This window comes from Gossypium hirsutum, chromosome D09 (genome assembly GCF_007990345.1).
Source record: "Gossypium hirsutum isolate 1008001.06 chromosome D09, Gossypium_hirsutum_v2.1, whole genome shotgun sequence".
NCBI lineage: Eukaryota > Viridiplantae > Streptophyta > Magnoliopsida > Malvales > Malvaceae > Gossypium > Gossypium hirsutum.
In genome coordinates this window covers 37080489-37099940 of record NC_053445.1, presented here as the reverse complement: position 1 = coordinate 37099940, position 19452 = coordinate 37080489, and the positions used below count along the sequence as shown (strand labels likewise).

Sequence of the window (19452 nt, the reverse complement as noted above, 5' to 3'; positions counted from 1 at the left end):
TCTTGAAAACATTTGTTGTACAAGGTGCTAAGATAGTGAATATTCTTTTGAGTAGTGAATATTCTTCTTTCTTCTACATTTTTTATTGTTGGTGTCTAAAGCAATTGCAATTGCTCTAAGCATTGCTTATTTTTTCCTACAAATATCAATTTTGAACTTAACAATCCACATGATTGAGCTCACAAGCTTAAAAAAATGGAAAGACGAGTCAATCATTGGTTCCATCCATCGCTAGAGAAATTTAAGTCTAAACTGCAAAGAGAAGTTAGAATCCTATGCCATCAACATGTGTATACAAGACATGAATTGGAGCTTACATTCTCCAAGGTATGAAGCCAAAATCATTTAAAGAACTAGCTACTCCAACTCACGACATGGAGTTAAATATGGCAATTGCTGCAAATCAAGAACCTTTTGAGCAAAAAATCCATAATATGGGCAAAATTTTAGTTGATGATGAAAATGTCGATTAGTTTATGGCCATGAATGTGAAATTTATGCTCAAGATGAAGGTAAAGAAAAGTTCACACTTAAGGAGACGTGAAAAAATAATTATCTTTTCCTTGATATTGATGTTCCAAGCATGCTTGAAGTGCTTCATATTGAAAGACAAAATCATGCAACTTCATGAAGAAACAAATGAGTTTAACGAAGAGGTAACATCATCAAACTTGACATCAACCATTATGGTTTTTCAATTCAATATGATGGATAGAATCATAAAATTCGACTCTTTCAATCTTATTACACTAGCTCTAAGCAAAAGCATGACGATGAATTTCCAAGGGACCAAGGACAACCGTCTATTTCCAAGATCTTGAAGTGGTCATGGTTGGACTCTAATCACTAGTTAAAGAAGCCAATAAAAAAGCAAAGCTTTTGAGCATAAGCATGCTCGATTAACTAGGAAAGAACATGTATACTTTATTTTATGCTCTTGCTCCAAATGAGTACAATGCAGTATCCATGTAACAATGGAAAGGAAATGTATAACAAGTTTGAGGTCACACATGAAAAAACAAATAGAGTAAATGAATTAAAGATTAGTCTTCTCACATTGGATTATGAGCTATTCAAAGTCAAGCCGAGTGAAGATATCAAGGAGATGTTCGATCGATTCACCGACATTATCAATGGGCTTAAGGCACTTGGGAATAGCAATCCAAACAAGAAGATGGTGAAAAAGATGTTCAATAGCCTTCCAAAGTCATGAGAAGCTAAAAGTGACGGTCATTGAAGAATCTAAAGACTTGGATAAACTCTCTCTCGATGTGCTTATTGGATCTCTACTCACTTATGAGATGAAGATCAATCATAACAACAATCAATAGATAAAGGAGACTCCAAAGAAAGTTGGTGTAGCTTCCAAATCCACTACACATGAGAAAGAATATGAATCAAGTAATGAAGAGGATGAAGCAGAAGAAAAGGTCATGTTTGCAAGGAGATTTAAGAAGTTTATGAAATTCAACAAGGCCAAGAGACCTCAAAAAAAGCACTTATAAGCGAGGATGACCACCACTTGACATTAGGCCCTGACACATGTCTTACCAATCTTGTCATGGTTGGTCCCCATGTGGATCAATAATGTTATTAATGTGGATCAGGTGGAGCCCAACCTGAACCCTATATCTGTTCCATGCAAAGGTATGACTTAACACCTGTCTTGGGCGAGCTAGATTAGAGGCGCACCAAGTGTCTGATATGTATGTGTTTGTGAAGGCCATGATAGCGAAGTGTTGTCCATAGGCGAAGTCATAATCGATAAGGTTGTGACTAGGCAAGGTGAGTGTGATGAAGTCCACTTTGACGAGGTATGATAATAGAATTCAATTGTGGTGTTTGTTGAAGATCAGGAGGAAGGCTTTTAAAGAAAGAGCAGAATAAAAAATATTTTCATCTTTTCCCATTATTAAACTGTGATTTCAGTTTCAGGGCACGCTCATTTTCACGGAAAGCTACTCCATATGATTGCAATTTGCAGGGAATATGTTTAGATTTTGTAAAGAGATTTTTTGGTTATACATGCTCGGAAGGAGTATTTTCTTTGTCCTTTCATTTCATGCTACCAGGTACTACAAACAGAAGTCAATCATGTAAAAAGACTTTATTTGATCAATAAATCAATTTAAAACATTTGATCTTAATTCACTCAGTGCTTCAGAGCTTAAGTTGAAACTGGGCATTTAGCCATTTTATCTTTAGCATTCATGTGTTTCGATGAAAAGTCTTTATAGATAGGCTCAAGCATGCTATTAACACCATATACACTCAAAAGTATAGAAACCAAATTTCATCAAGATGGGCCTGTATTTATAAATAAATAATCAAAGTCCACTTAAGCTGTTTCTTCAATTACAATGCTGGGAATTGGATAGGAAAAGAACTTAGAAAAATATGATCCAACATTTGCTGGTATATTCACTCTCATTTGGTTTATTTTCCTTATAGGGGCATAAGTCTTCTGTACTTGAAGAACCACACAAATGCACAAAATATGATTATCCCACAAACCCCAGTAATTATAAGGACCCACTTAAATGCACCAGGGTCATCAAAGAATGGTATGGCAAAGTTCATGCCAAATATTCCTGTTACCACCCCGAAAATGGCAACCACAAATGTCGCGGTCGTGAGTAGCAGTTCGAATTGGATCAGCTGGTTTCGAACATTATCCTGCAACCCAAAGTTTGTCCATAAGTTTCAAAGGTCAGATGGTCTTTCATAGTTTGCACAATTCAAACATTTCTCTCAAGGAGGAAAATGGCATACCAGCTGAATGTTGATGAAATCTTCCGTGTCATCAATGTATTCCTTCAACTGAAACAAGAAGAAAATAATATTATATCCATCCAAGAAAATGGAAGATGAAAAGAGATCCACATACCGATGTCAATTTATTTAGGGTGCTATCAATGAGAACAAAATATGCTTCTAGTAACATCTCCAGCTCCTCTATACTCTCAGTAGCACTCTCTGAACTCTTTGTGCTCTCATGGCGGCTCCTTGCCATGCTCAAGCTTTTCTCCAGCCTGCGGGATTCAGGAGGCGAAGAAACAGGAGACACTGGTGCAGAAACAGAGAGTCCGTCGTTTGATCTGAATCCCATCATAGATTGATCACACTCCATCCTGCTCTTCTTCTCACTAAGATACATTTCCGCCATATCTCCATCGTCATCCATTAGCTGCTCTATCTCATCTCTAACCTAAATGGAAACCCAATGACGGGAATGTATCAAAACCAGAGTTGTAAAGGACACATGGGCAATATAGGAAGTATACTGCCTCACTTGATTGAAGGTGCAATATGTACGTGAAGAGCAGTCCAGCTTATCCACAAAATATTCAGTTTTTATCGGACAATACGCATGATTTCCTTATGGTCTCATGTCTGTTGGTGAGTACTCGAAAATGAGTAGAGGGTTTCTTAGTAGTAAGCTATTACATCTAGTGAAAATAGTTAAAAATAAAGGCTAAACTACACTCCAAGTCAACCAACTATGCTTAATTTTCTTTTTTGGTCTATGAAAAGCTCGCAACTATTTTGGTTCGTCTTTTCTTCAATTCCATTAGATGTCATTAGGTGAGTAATGGGAAGATGTGCGAAAGTTACAAATTTGGTATAATAATAAATTTAGTCCTCTGTTATTATACATTTTGAGATTGACTCTCAACATTTACACATTATCTCAATTCGACCCTAATTGTAATAAAATTATAAATTATTTTGTTAAAATTTAAAAATAAATAAAAAAATCTAAAAATATATTATAAAAATTCCAAAACCCGAACTTCCCCTTAATAAAGATTACGTTTACATTAAAAAGGATATATATCTTTTTTTTATGAAAAGTATATAAAATATATTAAATATTGAATATGTATAAACCTATTTATTACTTGAGTATTTGTTTCTCTTCCGTTAATTCTCTCCCCAACCCCCCTTCAACCATTCAACGAAAGTTTTCAGAAGCCGCCACTAAACTTGTAATTTGGTCCCTTCTGTCACTTTTAATTTAATTAGTCGATGATTATTTTATAATTTTTTTATTTAAACCACAAAAGAAAAATTAAACCTAATTGAATGACATGTCAAAAATAAAAGTAAGCAAACTTCGATCATTTAATTGGAAACGTTAGATATTTCCGAAAACCAAAATTTTTATTTTTTTCGCTAGACTTGTATAAAAAAATCTCTATTGGATACCAATATTTCTAACGGGTGTCAAAATTTTTAACTGATAATGGATACCAAAATTTTTAATCTAATACTAGAATTTATAACTAAATACCAATATTTCAATCATGGTATCAATATTTCTAAATAGAAATCATTGGATATTTCGGTATACTAAAATTTTTCTTTTTCCGCCCGTATGTGGGGACCAATAATATACTAAAATTTCTAATAAATATCAAAATCTCTAACGGATGCTAAAATCTCTAACCAAATACCAATATTTCTAATTGAATACCAATATTTTTAAAAGATACCAAAATTTTGTTTAATTTAATTTCTATAATTTTGTGTATTTTAATATATTTTGTATATTTTATTTACAAAATTTTAGTATTTTTATTAATTATATATTTTATGACAAAAATGACTTTATAATTTATATTTTTTTTAATTTTTAAATGATTTGCTTACGTGTATACCGAAATTTTAAAAGAGGTACCAAAATATTTAATTGATGTCAAAATTTCTAACAAATATCAAAATCTCTAATGGATACCAAAATTTTCTTACTAAATCTCTAACGGATACTAAAATTTCTAATCGAAGATGTTAGATATTTTGATATACTAGACCTTTTCCCACTCGTGTGGGGACCAATAAATTGTACCGAAATTTCAAATGCTATATCAAAATCTCTAACTGATTCATAAATCTCTAATCAAATACCAAAATTTCTAATTGAATATATTAGATATTTTGGTATCCGTTAAAAATTTTAGTATTTAATTGCAAATTTTGGTATCCTTCAAAATTTTTGGAATTTGACTAAAATTTATAATGGAAGTCAACCTATTAATCCACACACAAGCAAGAAATGGAAAATTTGGGTATACAAGAATACCTAACATATTCCATTAAAAATTTTGGTATAACAAATTGTGATACAATCTATCCAACATATATAACATGATACCAAAATTTTATGTTCTTCACCCTTTAGAATTTTGATCCGACAAATTCAAATCTTTCATTGGAAACTCAAATTTTTCATAATTAAGTAATTAAAATTTGAAAATTTTATTAAGAATAAACTTTTTTTTTTCAAGTCCTTGATTTTCCTTCAATTTCATCTTTTTCTTTTCTCACCAAAATATATATTTTGAACAAAACTTTTTCAAATACTTTTGGTTTTCTTTCAAGTCTTCATCTTTTTCTTTTCTCATCAAAATTTAAAAGAAAAAAAAATTAAAACAGACTTTTTTTTCCACATACTTTTAGTTTTCCTTTAAGGCTTCATCTTTTTATTTTATTTTCTTTTCTAAAATCTAAAGTCAATTCCAAAAAATAATTTTCAAAACTACTTGTATCTTCTTTTATGAAATCAAAATCAACTAAAAAGATTTTTTTTAAGGGGCTTTCAATTTTTTAACACTCAAATCTCTCCATGCAAACAAAAACAGCTATGAAAATCCCTTCATGCAAACAAATTTCCCTCGATCATTTTGATTCTTGAGGCAAGAATGGAGATGAGTTTTAATCATAATAATAATAAAAAAGAAATCAAAGAAGAATTTTTTTTCCCCTCAAGTTGAAAGAATAGGTTCTCTTTTCTTGAAGAATGAAAAAGGGGTAGTTGTTGGCTTTTCATGCAAACTGTTATTCGTTAAAGATTTTGGTATCCATTAGAGATTTTAGTATTTAGTTATAAATTTTTATATCTATTTAAATTTTGGAAGCTAATGGGAATAACCAGTTAAAAGTTTTGTTTTAGGAAATGTATATTAAATAGCGTACACTAGAATTTTCGTTGCTTAGCCCAAAAGGGTTTTGAGGTGCTTTTGTTGTTTAGCGCTAAGGCACAAGGATAACTAAGGTGCAAGGTATGCCTAGTTAAACGCCTTGACAACATTGATCAGAGCACGTAAGGCTATCATTAACTTGCCAGAGAGAGAAAGAGAGCAAAAGAAAATGCAAATACTTATACCTTCTGAACTCTTCGAGTCAAAGCAACAAGTCTGCTCTTTAGTCTACGAACTCTCTCCAAGTTTAACGTACTAATCTTTGATGTAAGCTCATCGAGTAATGGATATGCTTCAACTTCCAATTCTGCCGCCTTTAAAACATTGAATAAGCTACCAACTTACTCAAAAGTAATCACATGCAAACAACAGACAAATTGATAATAAAAAAGCACTAATTAAAAAAAAGGACCCAGAGCTCAACAAGTAGATAATGGTCACAATAAAAATACAATGTTAGTGGTCAAATTTTGATAGTTCAGTTATAACTATTCTAGTCCCCAGTTTTTCATCAGATAACTCCCCAGAATCCACTAAGCTTCTTGGAACCTATATTACTATTAGCACATTATTGGAACTAGAGAGCTTTAAACAAGGAGAAAAAAATAATTGCCAACTAAGCCACTAATGCAATGGTATAAGACTTGGGTTGGTTTCAAGTTTTGGTTGACATAAGGTCTAGTTTCAGATCTTGGACAACCTCTTCTCCACTCCTTCCTCACAAATGGCCAAAAAAAAGGAAAGTAATAAATCGCATTGAAGTTATCATATATTTTGCCCAAATATGATAACCACATATAAAATATTCTCTCTAGAAAGTACAAGTTAATGCTCTGACTAACTTGTAGCATATTTGCCTAATCCTCTAAAAAGTAATTTATTTTAAGTAATACAAGAAAATATGAATTTAAAACAAGTTATCCCAAGATTCAAAAAAGAACAAACACAAAATATAGATACTGGATGGTACTATATCCTAGACATTCAATATTAGCAATTAGTTACCTCTTCTCAGTGATTTGTTTGCTTAGGTAGGTTCACAGTAAAATTGCCCTTCTGACATTTACTTCTTTGAATAAATCTTTTCAAGCTCAAATGATTTCAAAGGTCAAGGTTTCAATTGTTTTCTCAACCTCATTCTTGTACATTAGACAATTTCTTTAGAGTACAAACAACATTTACAGAGACTTTCAACAAGTCACTTCAGCTGACCCCACATATTATGGGATCCATGACAGGCTGCCATGATCCTCTCAAAAAAATACTTGACAGAGGGGGTTTTAATGTTGGTGTTTTATCAGCAGCAAAAGCAAAAATATGACAAAGAAAAAAGTAGCAAGATGCATTAAACATTTTACTTGCTCACAAACGTGAAGCAATGAATGAAAAATTGATTTTCATTACCATTATCATAGAAATACAAGATTTTTATAAACAACTTTTTCTACCAAATACAACAACTACTACCACTAATCAGCTAGTAAGTTGTGAAATATTGTTTGTACACTAAAACAAGTAAACTAAATAAGTCATTTAGCTACCTAAACACATCAAGTTGTCATCAAGCTTGTTAATTTTCAACCAAACATAATTACAATGTAACTAAACAAGGAACTTGTTATTGCAGCATGCATACAAGCTGCAAGCTCTTCAACAAAATCATCACAGCAGCATGGTTGGCCACTTTTCAACACTCCTCCTTGACCTCCATGCTGCAAATATCAATCATTCATCAAAATTTTTTTAGCTTGGCAATCCCAAGATGTTTTGTTTCAAGTTGACCTTGCTCAAACAATTCATCTACAACCTTGGCCTCATTCTTAACCAAATTTGACTCACACACTTGACTATCCCAATCTTTTGTATCAGGTTTGTTCTTTATGTGGAGTTTTCTCCTTCTTCACAGCCTTGGTTTGCAACTTGCCTTCAAACGCATCTTACCTAGTACTGTTTCTTCTTGTAATACTCCCTCCTGCTATGGAGTGTCTTTTGCTTGGACTGTCTGCCACTCTGGCTTGCACTTGGATTGTCTGCCACTTTGGCTTGCATTTAGACTATGTAACACCCTATACCCGACCTGTTTTACCGGATCCAAATATAGGATGCCACTAGACTTAAACACATAATAAAAATTTTAAAATGGACAAAGACTTTACTAAACGTACTTCTTACCTATTTATTATTATTCTAAGTCATAGATTTTAAAGATAAACGTTTATTTTATTACAATTGATTCTCAATGATAGTATAAGACAATACCACTTAAAACTTTATTAAAACAGACCCAATAGTGGAGTATAATACTATTCGCCATTTAAAAACATATTCTCAAAAGTCTTTCTATATGCATAATATCTCTACAATCAACTACTTTGGTACATTCCTAGCTTGGTTCCTTTTGATGAATTGGTTCAAATCATACAACATGCATTGCAAATAAACACCCATAAGTTCAATGGAACTTAATGAGTCCTAACCAATATTACCTTTTAATGATATTGTTGAAATCCTTAATTTTAAGATTCAGGACTTTCTTTCAGAGTTTGGCAGATACTTTTTTGATTCCTGGTTGGTGGATAACCATACGCCGATCTCTACACTTAACCATATTATACACACTTCATTCAATTGGCAGATCATAGATTTTATACTATATTTTGAATCCCATTACACAATTTCTTTACAGATAGTAGTTGGATACACTTCTCAGAATGATACTCAACGAATGCTACTCTTGACGTATTCGTTTACAGAGTCTATCGATTATCAGAACACCAGTTATATCGTTTCTTCAAATTAGTCTAGACAAACAAACTTGCTTAGAAAAATATAACATTGTAATTCAAGTAATAAAATCTCAGATGTCTCCAATACAAGACTTAAGAAATTCCAAGTTTGGTAGACACTTGCATCACCTAATATTCTAAATACACAAAGTTTCCTATCATGGCAGATCACTATAGTGGATTCCTTAATCGGTTACACAAGAAAATATGTTTCTCATATTTGTCACTACTAGAATCATATAACATGAAGATATTAAACAATAATCACACTCACGCCAGCAACAAAACTTATATCACACACATTCAGACTCTATGAGTCAACTTCTTACAATAGAGAGACCTATAAAAATCTCATTCATGTCTATGACAGAATCATACTTTCTAATAATTAATTTTTCATACATGTATACCACACAACGCCATATCATGTCGCATATTGTTTACTTCATTTACGTACTTGCAGATACTTCTAATAAAACACATGTACACATATTTACATCACTCTACAAGAATACGTACTAGTTCACAGGAACTCAACCATACCATAACCAATATAAAATGGCATGTAGGAGTCAAGTTTAGAGACTCACTTGACTCACCTTTACCTCAATCTAGAGCTTCTATTTCGATAGTCCTTCCCAATCCAACATCAATAATTATTTAAAAGATCATGGAACTTCCATTAAAATCCCCATTTACAATTAGTTTAATAAAGTTTCAACTACATGTGACCCTCAAGCAAAGCCTTATGTCACGGGCTAAAGTACAAAGCTCATGACCATTGCACAAGATGCGCCCCATGGAGGTCTATCGATTAGATAGGAAACATTTAGCCCACGAAAGCTGGCCCGATTCAAAGAACTATTGGAGAAGCATGTCAGATTGAAGCCTGATTATCCCGATAATGAAGACATGACAACTTAGGCTAATATGGTAACTAATCTTAGAAGATATAGGGAATCATTTCTTATAAAGATTAGATTATATTTGATATGACATATCTTTTAAATTCCTAAAATAAAGGAATATAGTTAATCTCGTCCGTCGATGCAAATATATCTTGACCGTTGGTTTTAGGGGAGCTCAACTATAAATAGAGAGCCTCCCCTCATTTGTCCTCATTCCAGTGTATGTTGAATTCTTAAGAGTAACAGAATTCTGAGAGCATTTACTCAAACACCTTGTGTGCATTCTTTTCTGTGGTTTTTTGTTGTTCTTTGGTTTAGCTTTTTTTGGCATAAATCGCTTCCGCTCTTTAATTGGTGCCTTGGAGGAGTTTTTAAGGAATCCTCACTTAAAGAAAGGCTGACTTAGGCGAGTTTGGACGAACGGATCGCCTAAGGCCGCACGGATCGCGAGACGAAAACTCTAGCCCTATGATAGTTGGTGTCAAAGTTTTTAGTTCAAAGGCACTGTTGGGATGTCGAAAGAAGTTGTTGGTTAGAGTGAGCCAATGGAGACCCGAGGAAGGGCTAGAAAAGTGAGTCGATCAAGGGACTTATTGTCAGTTTTGGAGGATCGAGTTGTCACTCTCGAGGAGTCTATGGGGAACGTCAATGAGAGGATCGATGATGTCGATGATAGACACAATGATGGGTTGCGAACATTGTAAGAGCAGCTCAAAGAATTTGTATGGGATACTATCGGTTCCTCGGAGAATAAGTTGGCTGGAAAGGACAATACTCTCGACGCTATGGTGATAGCTTTGAAGGAGGAGATCAATGAGCTTAAGGGGGAGCTCAAGATTTTTAAAGCTGGCATAGGGAATGGAATGTTAGCTTCAAAGCCGAAGCCACAAGCGATGGATGTGCCCAAGCCGAAGGCATTTAAAGGGGCAAGGTCCGCAAGTGAAGTGGACAACTTTCTTTGGGCCCTGGAGTAATACTTCCATGCGATGAACATCGAGGATGATGTCACAAAGGTAAACACTATTGCTATGTATTTCACTGACGTTGCTTTGTTATGGTGGCAACGTAGGTCCACTAATGTAAAACGTGATGGGACCAAGATTGAGACTTGAAAGGAGTTTTAAAATGAATTTAAAGCACAATTTTACCCCGAGTATGTCGAGGATGAAGCTCGAGCAAAGTTACAATGGCTAACGCAACGAGGCACGATTATGGAGTACGTGCGAGAGTTCAGTGAACTCATGCTCTAGATCTCTGATTTGAGCGCGAGAAGAAAGTATTTTTCTCCTTTACAGATGGGCTGAAACCATGGGTGAAGCAAGAATTACAACGTCGAGGAGTTCAGGAACTTACCAATGTTATGATGGTAGCGGAGTCCATAGTGGAACTTGCTCCGAGAAGGGACAGGTTTGAATCTTCCAAGCCCAACAAGAGGGGCAATGGTGGGTACCATGAGGAGGATGAAGAGGGACAAAGCTATGATGGTAGCGGTAGTAGCAGCAATGATGATGATAGGAAACCACGAAATAGGAAGTGGAGACCTAATAGCCTGAAAGAAAAGAGGGGAAAGTTACGTTGCTACTTTTGTAATTGACCGTACATGAAGAGGGACTACCCAAAGGTATTTTCAGTTTCGACTATCAAGAGGAATGATGAGCCGAAAGAGGCGAAGCCTATTTACGGAAAGACATTGAGGGTCAATTCGATGGTGCTCATTCCTAAGAAGAGGAATGGTAAAGAAGGGTTGATGTTTGTAGACATTAACATTGCGGGTCAGAAGTGTAGTGCTCTTATTGATACAGGAGCATTAGACTTATTCATATCGAAAAAGGCTATAAGGAAGCTTGGTCTATCGATTAAGAAATCGAATAAGAAGATCAAGACAGTAAATTCTGAGGAGGCCCCAACTGTGGGAGTAGTTCAGGGTGTGGAGCTACAAACCGACGAATGGAAGGGCAAAGAAGACTTTGAGATAATCCAATTAGATGATTACGATTATGTACTTGGCTTAAACTTCCTTGACAAGATTCAGACAGTTTTGTATCCATGGGTCGATCAAATTTATATTACCACCGGTCCGTTAACAAAAATTGTTGTGCCGGCGCATTGAGATATGAAGGTGCGGGCAAAGATGTTATCGTGAATCCAACTAGTCGAGGATGTTTCGTATGAAAGGAATATTGACTCAATAGAACGGAAAGATACGAAAGCTCCTTCAGAAGTGTTAGTAGCTCAAGAGTTCGATATGAAGCTTGCAGATTCGACTGTGGAGCCGACGCCTTTGGGAAAGGTGGGTTGTGCATCGGGCTTCATGAAAAGGGAAGCGATGCAAAAACAGTCGGGACGAGTAAATGCTACAAGTAAGGTACATTGCGAACACTTTGATAGTGTTTTGAATTCTGACTTGTTGGCTTGGCAAGGTCATAGGGGCCCTCTCAGAGTTCATAAGCAAGGAGGCAAAGGGACTGTGGGCAATACGAAGCCAAGATGTGGGAATCAAGATAATTCAAGAGAGAAAAAGTCAAAGTTGAGGCAAGTTAGAGCAGAGACTTCTTGCCAACAAGATGTATCAACGAGTGCAACGGTTCAAGTGAAGACGCGACGGAAGCCGAGGCAAATATTTCGAATGAAGGGACAACCTGATCGCAATGCATGTCAGGAAGAAGCCAAGGCAATGAGAGGGTCTAAAGGTGAATCAAGTCAGTACCATTCGAAAGTCACAAAGAGGGCGTTGCGAGAATGGGTAGGGGAGAATGTCACGGGCCAAAGTACAAAGCCCGTGACCATTGCACAAGATGCATCCTATGGAGGTCTATCGATTAGATGGGGAACATTTAGCCCACGAGAGCTGGCCCGATTCAAAGAACTATTAGATAAGTCTGTCAAATTGAAGCATGGTTGGCCCGATAATGAAGACATGGCAACTTAGGCTAATATGGTAACTAATCTTAGAAGATATAGGGAATCATATCTTGTAAAGATTAGATTAGATTTAATATAACATATCTTGTAAATCCTTGAAATAAAGGGATATGGTTAATCTCGTCCGTCGATGTAAATATATCTTGACCGTTAGTTTTGGGGGAGCTCAACTATAAATATAGAGCCTCCCCCTCATTTGTACTCATTCCAGTGTATGTTGAATTCTTAAGAGTAACAGAATTTTGAGAGCATTTACTCAAACACCTTGTGTGCATTCTTTTCTTTGGCTTTCTGTTGTTATTTGGTTTAGCTTCTTTTGGCATAAATCGTTTCCTCTCTTCAATTGGTGCCTTGGAGGAGTTCTTAAGGAATCCTCACTTGAGGAAAGGCTGACTTAGGCGAGTTTGGACGAACGAATCACCTAAGGCCGCACGGATCGCGAGACGAAAACTCTAGCCCAGTGACACTTACACCTTACTGTTTTACATCTTTCATCATCCTCCCTCATCAACAATCATAACATATAGGATTATAAAACTTACGAGAAGTTTGAATCATTCATTAATTAAACGAGATTTTAGCTTTATCTCATCGAAGAATAAAAAAAACATTTAAGTTAGAAGGAAGGAGCAAAACGTAAAGTAGAAAGAAAAGTCATCTAAAATGTATACTCCCTTACTAGATATATACTCATTGTCTCACTATTGTGGACTTTGATAAGTGACGATGCTTACCTAATCCAATCTCCTAGTTTTACCAAAAAAATCAGGGGGAAGGTAAATAAAATTCGGTGAATATATTCGTTACTGTTTTGACCAGTCACGAAAAGGGTTTAATCAATTCAACTAATTCTCAATTAATTTTGTCAAGAGAACCAACATGAACAATGATCAAATAAACCACGTGTACTATACTTTGGCAATAACTCACATGTGACATGACCTTAAAGACAATTAAGTCTCTAGTAACATTCTCATACAGTTGGTAAACTCTTGTGCCCAACCAAAACTCTGAAACGTACTCTTCCTTAGGTGTACCCATTTTTGAGTGAATTTTTTCTTCATTTGAAGATACCCTGAAATTAAATCTTTAAATACCGTCAACGGGTAGATTCTTTGTGGGTATGTACCAATACTCTTACTCACCATCAGGCTAATAAGGTGGCGAATTATACTCCCACGGTAAACCTTAAACCCTAAACATTTTACATACATACTTTACTCATCTTTTTGAATTCGTCAATTTTTTTGGGGTGTCACAGACTGTCCGCCCCTTTAGCTGGCACCAACTTTGGCTTGCATTTAGACTGTCTGCTGCTTTGGCTTTCACTTGGGTTGTCTGTCATTTTGGCTTGCACCCACTTTTGGCTTGTATTTAGACTGTCTGCCACTTTGGATTACACCCACTTTTGGCTTGCATTTAGATTGTCCGCCACTTTGGCTTGCACTTGAGCTGTCTGCCATTTTAGCTTGCACTCACCTTTGGCTTACATTTAGATTGTCTGCCACTTTGGCTTGAACTTGAACTGTCCCTCATTTTGGGTACTTGGATTGTCCACCACTTCGTCTTACACCCACATTTGACTTGCATTTAGGTTGTCCGCCGCTTTGACTTACACTTGGGCTGTCAACCATTTTAGCATGTACTTGGACTGTCCACGATTTTAGCTTGCACCCACTTTTGGCTTGTATTTAGATTACCTGCCACTTTGGCTTGCACTTGGACTGCCCGTCATTTTGGCTTTACTTGAACTGTCCACCATTTTGGTTTGCACTTAGATTGTCCGCCACTTTGGCTTTCACCAACTTTGGCTTGCACTTTTTTGGCTTGCTTTTCGACAGGCTTGCTCTTTAACATGCTTGCATTTTGACAGGCTCACTCTTCGATAGGCCTACACTTTTTTGGCTTACTCTTCAACAGACTTGCACTTTGACAGGCTTGCTCTTACTCCATCAACTCTTCCTTCAGGTTATCCCAAGCTTGTTTAAGAGTCTCACGAGGGTAAGCTGCTACTGCCTTAACAACCGTCCCTCAAAGATAACAAGCTTTGACATTTTGTCTTTCTTAACAAGCAGCAGAAGAAAAATCAATGGCCCTCGAAGACTTAAGCTCATGATAACAATTGTTGGCGTTTTATCAGCAACAAAAGCAAAAAATAGGACAAACAACAAAGTATCAAGATGTATGAAACATTTTACTTGCTCACAAACGTGTAACAAGAAAATAAAAAAAATGATTTTCATTACCAATATCATAGTAATACACAACTTTTATAAACAATTTCTTTTACCAAACACAACTATTACCACTAATCAACCTAATAAATTGTGAAACATTGCTTGAACACTAAAACAAATTAACTAAGCAAGTCATTCAACTACCTTAACATATCAAATTGTCATCAAGCTTGTTCATTTTCAACCAAACATAATTACAATGTAACTAAACAAAGAACTTGCTATTGCATCAAGCATACGAACTATAGCATGCATACAAGCTGCAGCTCTTCAACAAAATCATCACCGCACATGGTTGGCCACTTTTCAACACTTAAAACTCTGGGTTCCTTTAATTTACGCACCATTCAGAAACAAATATTCAAAATTTAAATTTTTTAACCCGTCATAAAAATTAAAATGCAGGCAAATTCATTCTCAAGAATCTTTCCCCTTTGATTTGTTGCTACTTCAACTAAATATAAGGTTGCTCACAATATAAATAGTTGATGAATCTGTAAACTAATGATTAATATTTAATGTGTAATCCCAATCTAAACTCTTTTCCAAACCAAATCATGGATTTCTTTTAACTTCAATAGAATATAAGGTGCGTCCAAATATAAGTGAAAAAGTTGATGAATGTGTTAAGAATATCCATCTTTAGACATAGAAATATTATCATTTGTTTTTACCAGTCAACATATGAAAGTCGTGATATTATTAATACCTCATTTGGTTATTAGTGTAATAACATGAGGAAAAAGACTTATTTATGATATATGTATTATAATAGTTAGATAAAATAAAAAATAGTCAATACAAATTTAAGCTTGAAACTAAAAAAATGAGTAAAGACTCTAGTAAAAAAATAAGACCTCAAAATAAGTAAAAAAAAATTTCTTCTTTTTCCCAAAACAAGTTATGTGAGTGGCTAAAATTTATCAAATTAAATTAATTTATTACTAACTTATATACTAAAACATACTCCTACTAAAGGAAGCATAAATTCTTATAATCCCCTTAGAATTTCGAGCCTCCCCATCAACACAGAACCTTACCTCAGAAATTATCACCCTAGTGAAAGACAGCTAAAAGCAAAACTTTTCACATCCCATATAAGGTAGCATAGGCACATTAGTACTTAATTTTGGCGGAAGAAAGCACACAGATTGGCTCTTTTGATGAAGTTACCAAGAAATAATTGGATCTCGGATTATGCTATTCTAAAACCAAAATTTTTATTTTAGCAAGGCAATTAGGTAAGGTTTGCATCAATCAAATAAGGGTGTTCATCAAACAAATAATTGCTATTAATTTACAATTTAACTATTTTTAATGTCACCTTAGACTAGTTAAGTATTATTTTGATGGAGACTCTAGATGGGTGATAATTAACTTCTATTCATTTTCACTTGAAAACGGCAGAAGGTAAAGATCAAGAATTCATGAAAAACAGCCAACATAAAACTATTCCCGATAAATCCACAAATAGTTAGGAGCGCATGATGTTGGAGACCTTATATTATAGGACTAAGAAAGAAATGACATTAAGGTTCAAAGCTTGGAACTCAGAGAATCATGGTTCCGCTTCTCTCCAATAGACAAGAGGGAAGAGAATCTTGCCCAACCTAAACCGAAAAATCCAACTGAAGCACAAACCAACCCAATTGAAATTTCTAAACTAGTGAATGAGCCAACCTTGGTCCAAACTTGTAAGGAAAAGGGTTAGCACATCATTCCTTTTGGAATGCAAAGACTATTTTAACCATTAGATTTGTTTTTTTCTAAAAGATGTAATATTAGAATTTAAAATTTAAAATTTAAAATTTAGTATTTAGTATTTAAGGTTTAAGATTTAATATTTATGATTTAGGGTATAAGACTTAGGATGTAGGATTTTAGGGATATTTTTATTTTTGTAACTAATTATAGAAATTATAAATAAAATAATAATTTATTATAACATTTGGCTATCCATCTTATTCACCAACGGACTGTCAGCATAGTCATTCCCTCTTTTAAAAAACAGGTCAACAAAACAAATTGATACCAAATCAAAAAACAAAAACAAAGTTTTTATATTAAGGGATATAAAGATTGTCATCTTCGTGGATGAGACAAAAAGGGGTGAGAAGATGGACATTGAGAGAGAAAGTCCACTCATAAAATCTGATTTATAAAACTTTACTTGGAACAAACTTGATCCGACATCATACCACACAAGCTAATTTAGATTCAATATCCAATTCATGAATTGCAATTTCTAACCCTCCATTTTTCAGCAAGCTATATTCTCAAGAGAATAATTTTGGGAGCACGATTTTATAATTGAAGTACCTTTGTTTATCATCGCGTATTTAATTCAAACACAATAAGACATGTTAGTTGACACGTACCTGAGAATCAAGAAATGTACATGCAGATTCCAAAGCAACCTCAAGAGCTCTAAACTCGAAGGGTAAATAGTCGGGGGATGGACTCCCATACACATTGTCAAAATTCCTACAGCTTCTTCGGTTCAACTCAGGACCCTCTGGTTGCCAAACCTCACCTACTCCACTTGTTAGTCGTCTTTGTAGCTCTACAACATACTGCAAAACATAGCTATCAAGGGAATTCAAGAGCAAAACTTCATCAGCAGTGATGATACATCGTATCTGCTCTAAATTTACAACAATCGCCTTCTCTCTGCCAAGGATTGTGGAGGGGTACACAAACAAAGGATCAAGAAGCCGTAAATCCCGGGCTGGTAGATCACAACGACGCATCATGGTGAACTTGTCAACCTCGATGACTTGGGAAGTCCCAGATGTATCAACACGGATCCAAGATCGGAGTCCTTGGCCCCGCTTCTTTAAACCAGATAAATCCAAGCCTTGGAAAGGTTGGCGTCCAGAGGCAGATGCCTGAGATGTAGTGCCTCTAAGATTTATAGCCGATTGAGGTTTCAGTGGGAGCAGACGTTCTTTTAGGTCCGCCATTGGTATATTATTCTGAATCACCTAAACAAAACCATTAAACTCAACATCATACAAACAAAACAAGTTCTCAGAAAAGACCCTAGATAAAATGGTTTCATGATGCCCACTTTTCCACCTAAAGTCTAATGGCTACTCATGTGTATGTGCATCCAAACAACTTGACTGATGACCTTTCTACTTTAAAGCCAGCCTGAGCGCCAATTGCATAATTAGATTAGTCATGTTTGTTTATGCATTTAGAAACGGTAACAATGTTGGCTTCAAGCAACCTAAGATCGAAATCCATTAAACCAAAAAAAGATTGATGATGAAATTAAGCATTAGGATATCACCTAAAATGCTGCCCGAAAATCACCTAATTTGCAAATAAAGAGTAAAATCCATTAAACCACAAATCATTCAGCATAAGAATTACATAATTAAGCTTCAGGATATCACCCAAAATGAAAACTCAAATCGCCCTTATTCCATCATAAGCTTATAATCAAACTAAATGCAACAATAAACACAAAAATTAGCATTGAACAGAGAGTAAAATCCATTAAACCGCAAATAATTCAGCATAAGAATTACATAATTAAGCATTAGGATATCAACTAAAATGCTACTGCGAAATCGTTTAATTCCTTCATAAGCTTATAATCAAACTAAATTGAACGAGAAAAAAATGAAAATAAAGAGTAATCCATTAAATCACAAATAATTCAGCATAAAAATTACGAAATTAAGCATTAGAATATATAACCTCTAATGCTAACCCGACTCGCCTGATCCCCTAATCAAACTAAATGGAACAATAAAAACAAAAATAAAGAGTAAAATCCATAACAAAATATTCCACCTCGAGACTGAAGCATTAGAAAAACAAAAGGGAAACAACAATAAGCAATCAGATTATTTCTAGAATAAAAGAAACTACCTTAACTCGAAGAAATCAACTATCGATGCCATTGTTTAATTAAGTAAATAGCAGATGTAAGCTGCGAATTAATAAATCAAAATTATAATATAAAATTAAAAAAGAAAACCCAAGATTTGGAAAAGCACCTTGGCATGAGAGGATTATAGTGGAGAGAAGCTCATTTATTTAACAAAATTCAAGAAAAACTCATTTTCAAAAGGCAAAAAAAAAGAGATTATAGTTGGTAAATGATCATTCACCTAAGATTAAAGTTTTTGTTAGAAAAAAAAATCTAGATTTGAATAAATAAATAAATGATATTTCCTCTTTTTTAAGTGGCAAATTCTTCGCGCTGGATTCAGGTTTAGTGGATGAAAAAAATCGATTTGAGCCATCCCGCGAACTTTGCTTTTGCATTTGATTAAACCACGAAGTAATTGTTCCACGCATTGAGTAATTACAAGAATAGTGACTCAATTACGCAGTTGCTTATATTTTAGTTACTTGTAAATATTTTTTATTGGTATAATAACTTATTTGGTACTTTAATTTTATTAAAAATATATATTTTAGTTCTTTATTTTTTTTGTCTTTTTTAACTCTTGAGTTTGTATTGTTTATCAAGTCACCCCAAAATAACGTCTAATAACTTTGTTGATGTGGCATCCACGTCAAAGTCCATGTGTATACCACGATAATAATTAATTAATTTTTTTAAATTAAAAATATTAATAAATATTTTTTATAATTTTTA

General features: G+C 34.6%; 1 protein-coding gene across 3 annotated transcripts; it reads right to left on the bottom strand.

The window, feature by feature from the left end:
* Positions 1–2278: 2278 nt before the first annotated feature.
* Positions 2279–19135, bottom strand: LOC107891624 (magnesium transporter MRS2-1). Of its 3 annotated transcripts, none has more exons than XM_041100514.1 (6): positions 18845–19134; positions 17213–17818; positions 6167–6295; positions 2888–3208; positions 2773–2820; positions 2279–2676 (listed from the first exon to the last, which is right to left on the bottom strand). In XM_041100514.1, exons 2-6 carry the CDS (start codon positions 17795–17797, stop codon positions 2446–2448), a joined length of 1314 nt encoding a protein of 437 aa, XP_040956448.1. In that variant the 5' UTR covers positions 17798–17818; positions 18845–19134; the 3' UTR covers positions 2279–2445. The 3 variants fall into 3 exon arrangements, with proteins under 3 accessions (XP_040956448.1, XP_016671955.1, XP_040956449.1); XM_016816466.2 differs by lacking the exon at positions 18845–19134 and adding an exon at positions 18717–18836; XM_041100515.1 differs by lacking the exon at positions 6167–6295 and having other exon boundaries at positions 18845–19135.
* Between the last annotated feature and the right edge of the window lie 317 nt (positions 19136–19452).

Coding starts and splice junctions, on each gene's coding strand:
- LOC107891624 (XM_041100514.1), bottom strand. CDS start 17,797: ATGGCGGACCTAAAAGAACGTCTGCTCCCACTGAAACCTCAATCGGCT. Junction 2,821..2,887: donor CCCTAAATAAATTGACATCG/GTATGTGGATCT, acceptor TTCTTGTTTCAG/TTGAAGGAATACATTGATGA. Junction 2,677..2,772: donor ATTTCATCAACATTCAGCTG/GTATGCCATTTT, acceptor TTTGGGTTGCAG/GATAATGTTCGAAACCAGCT.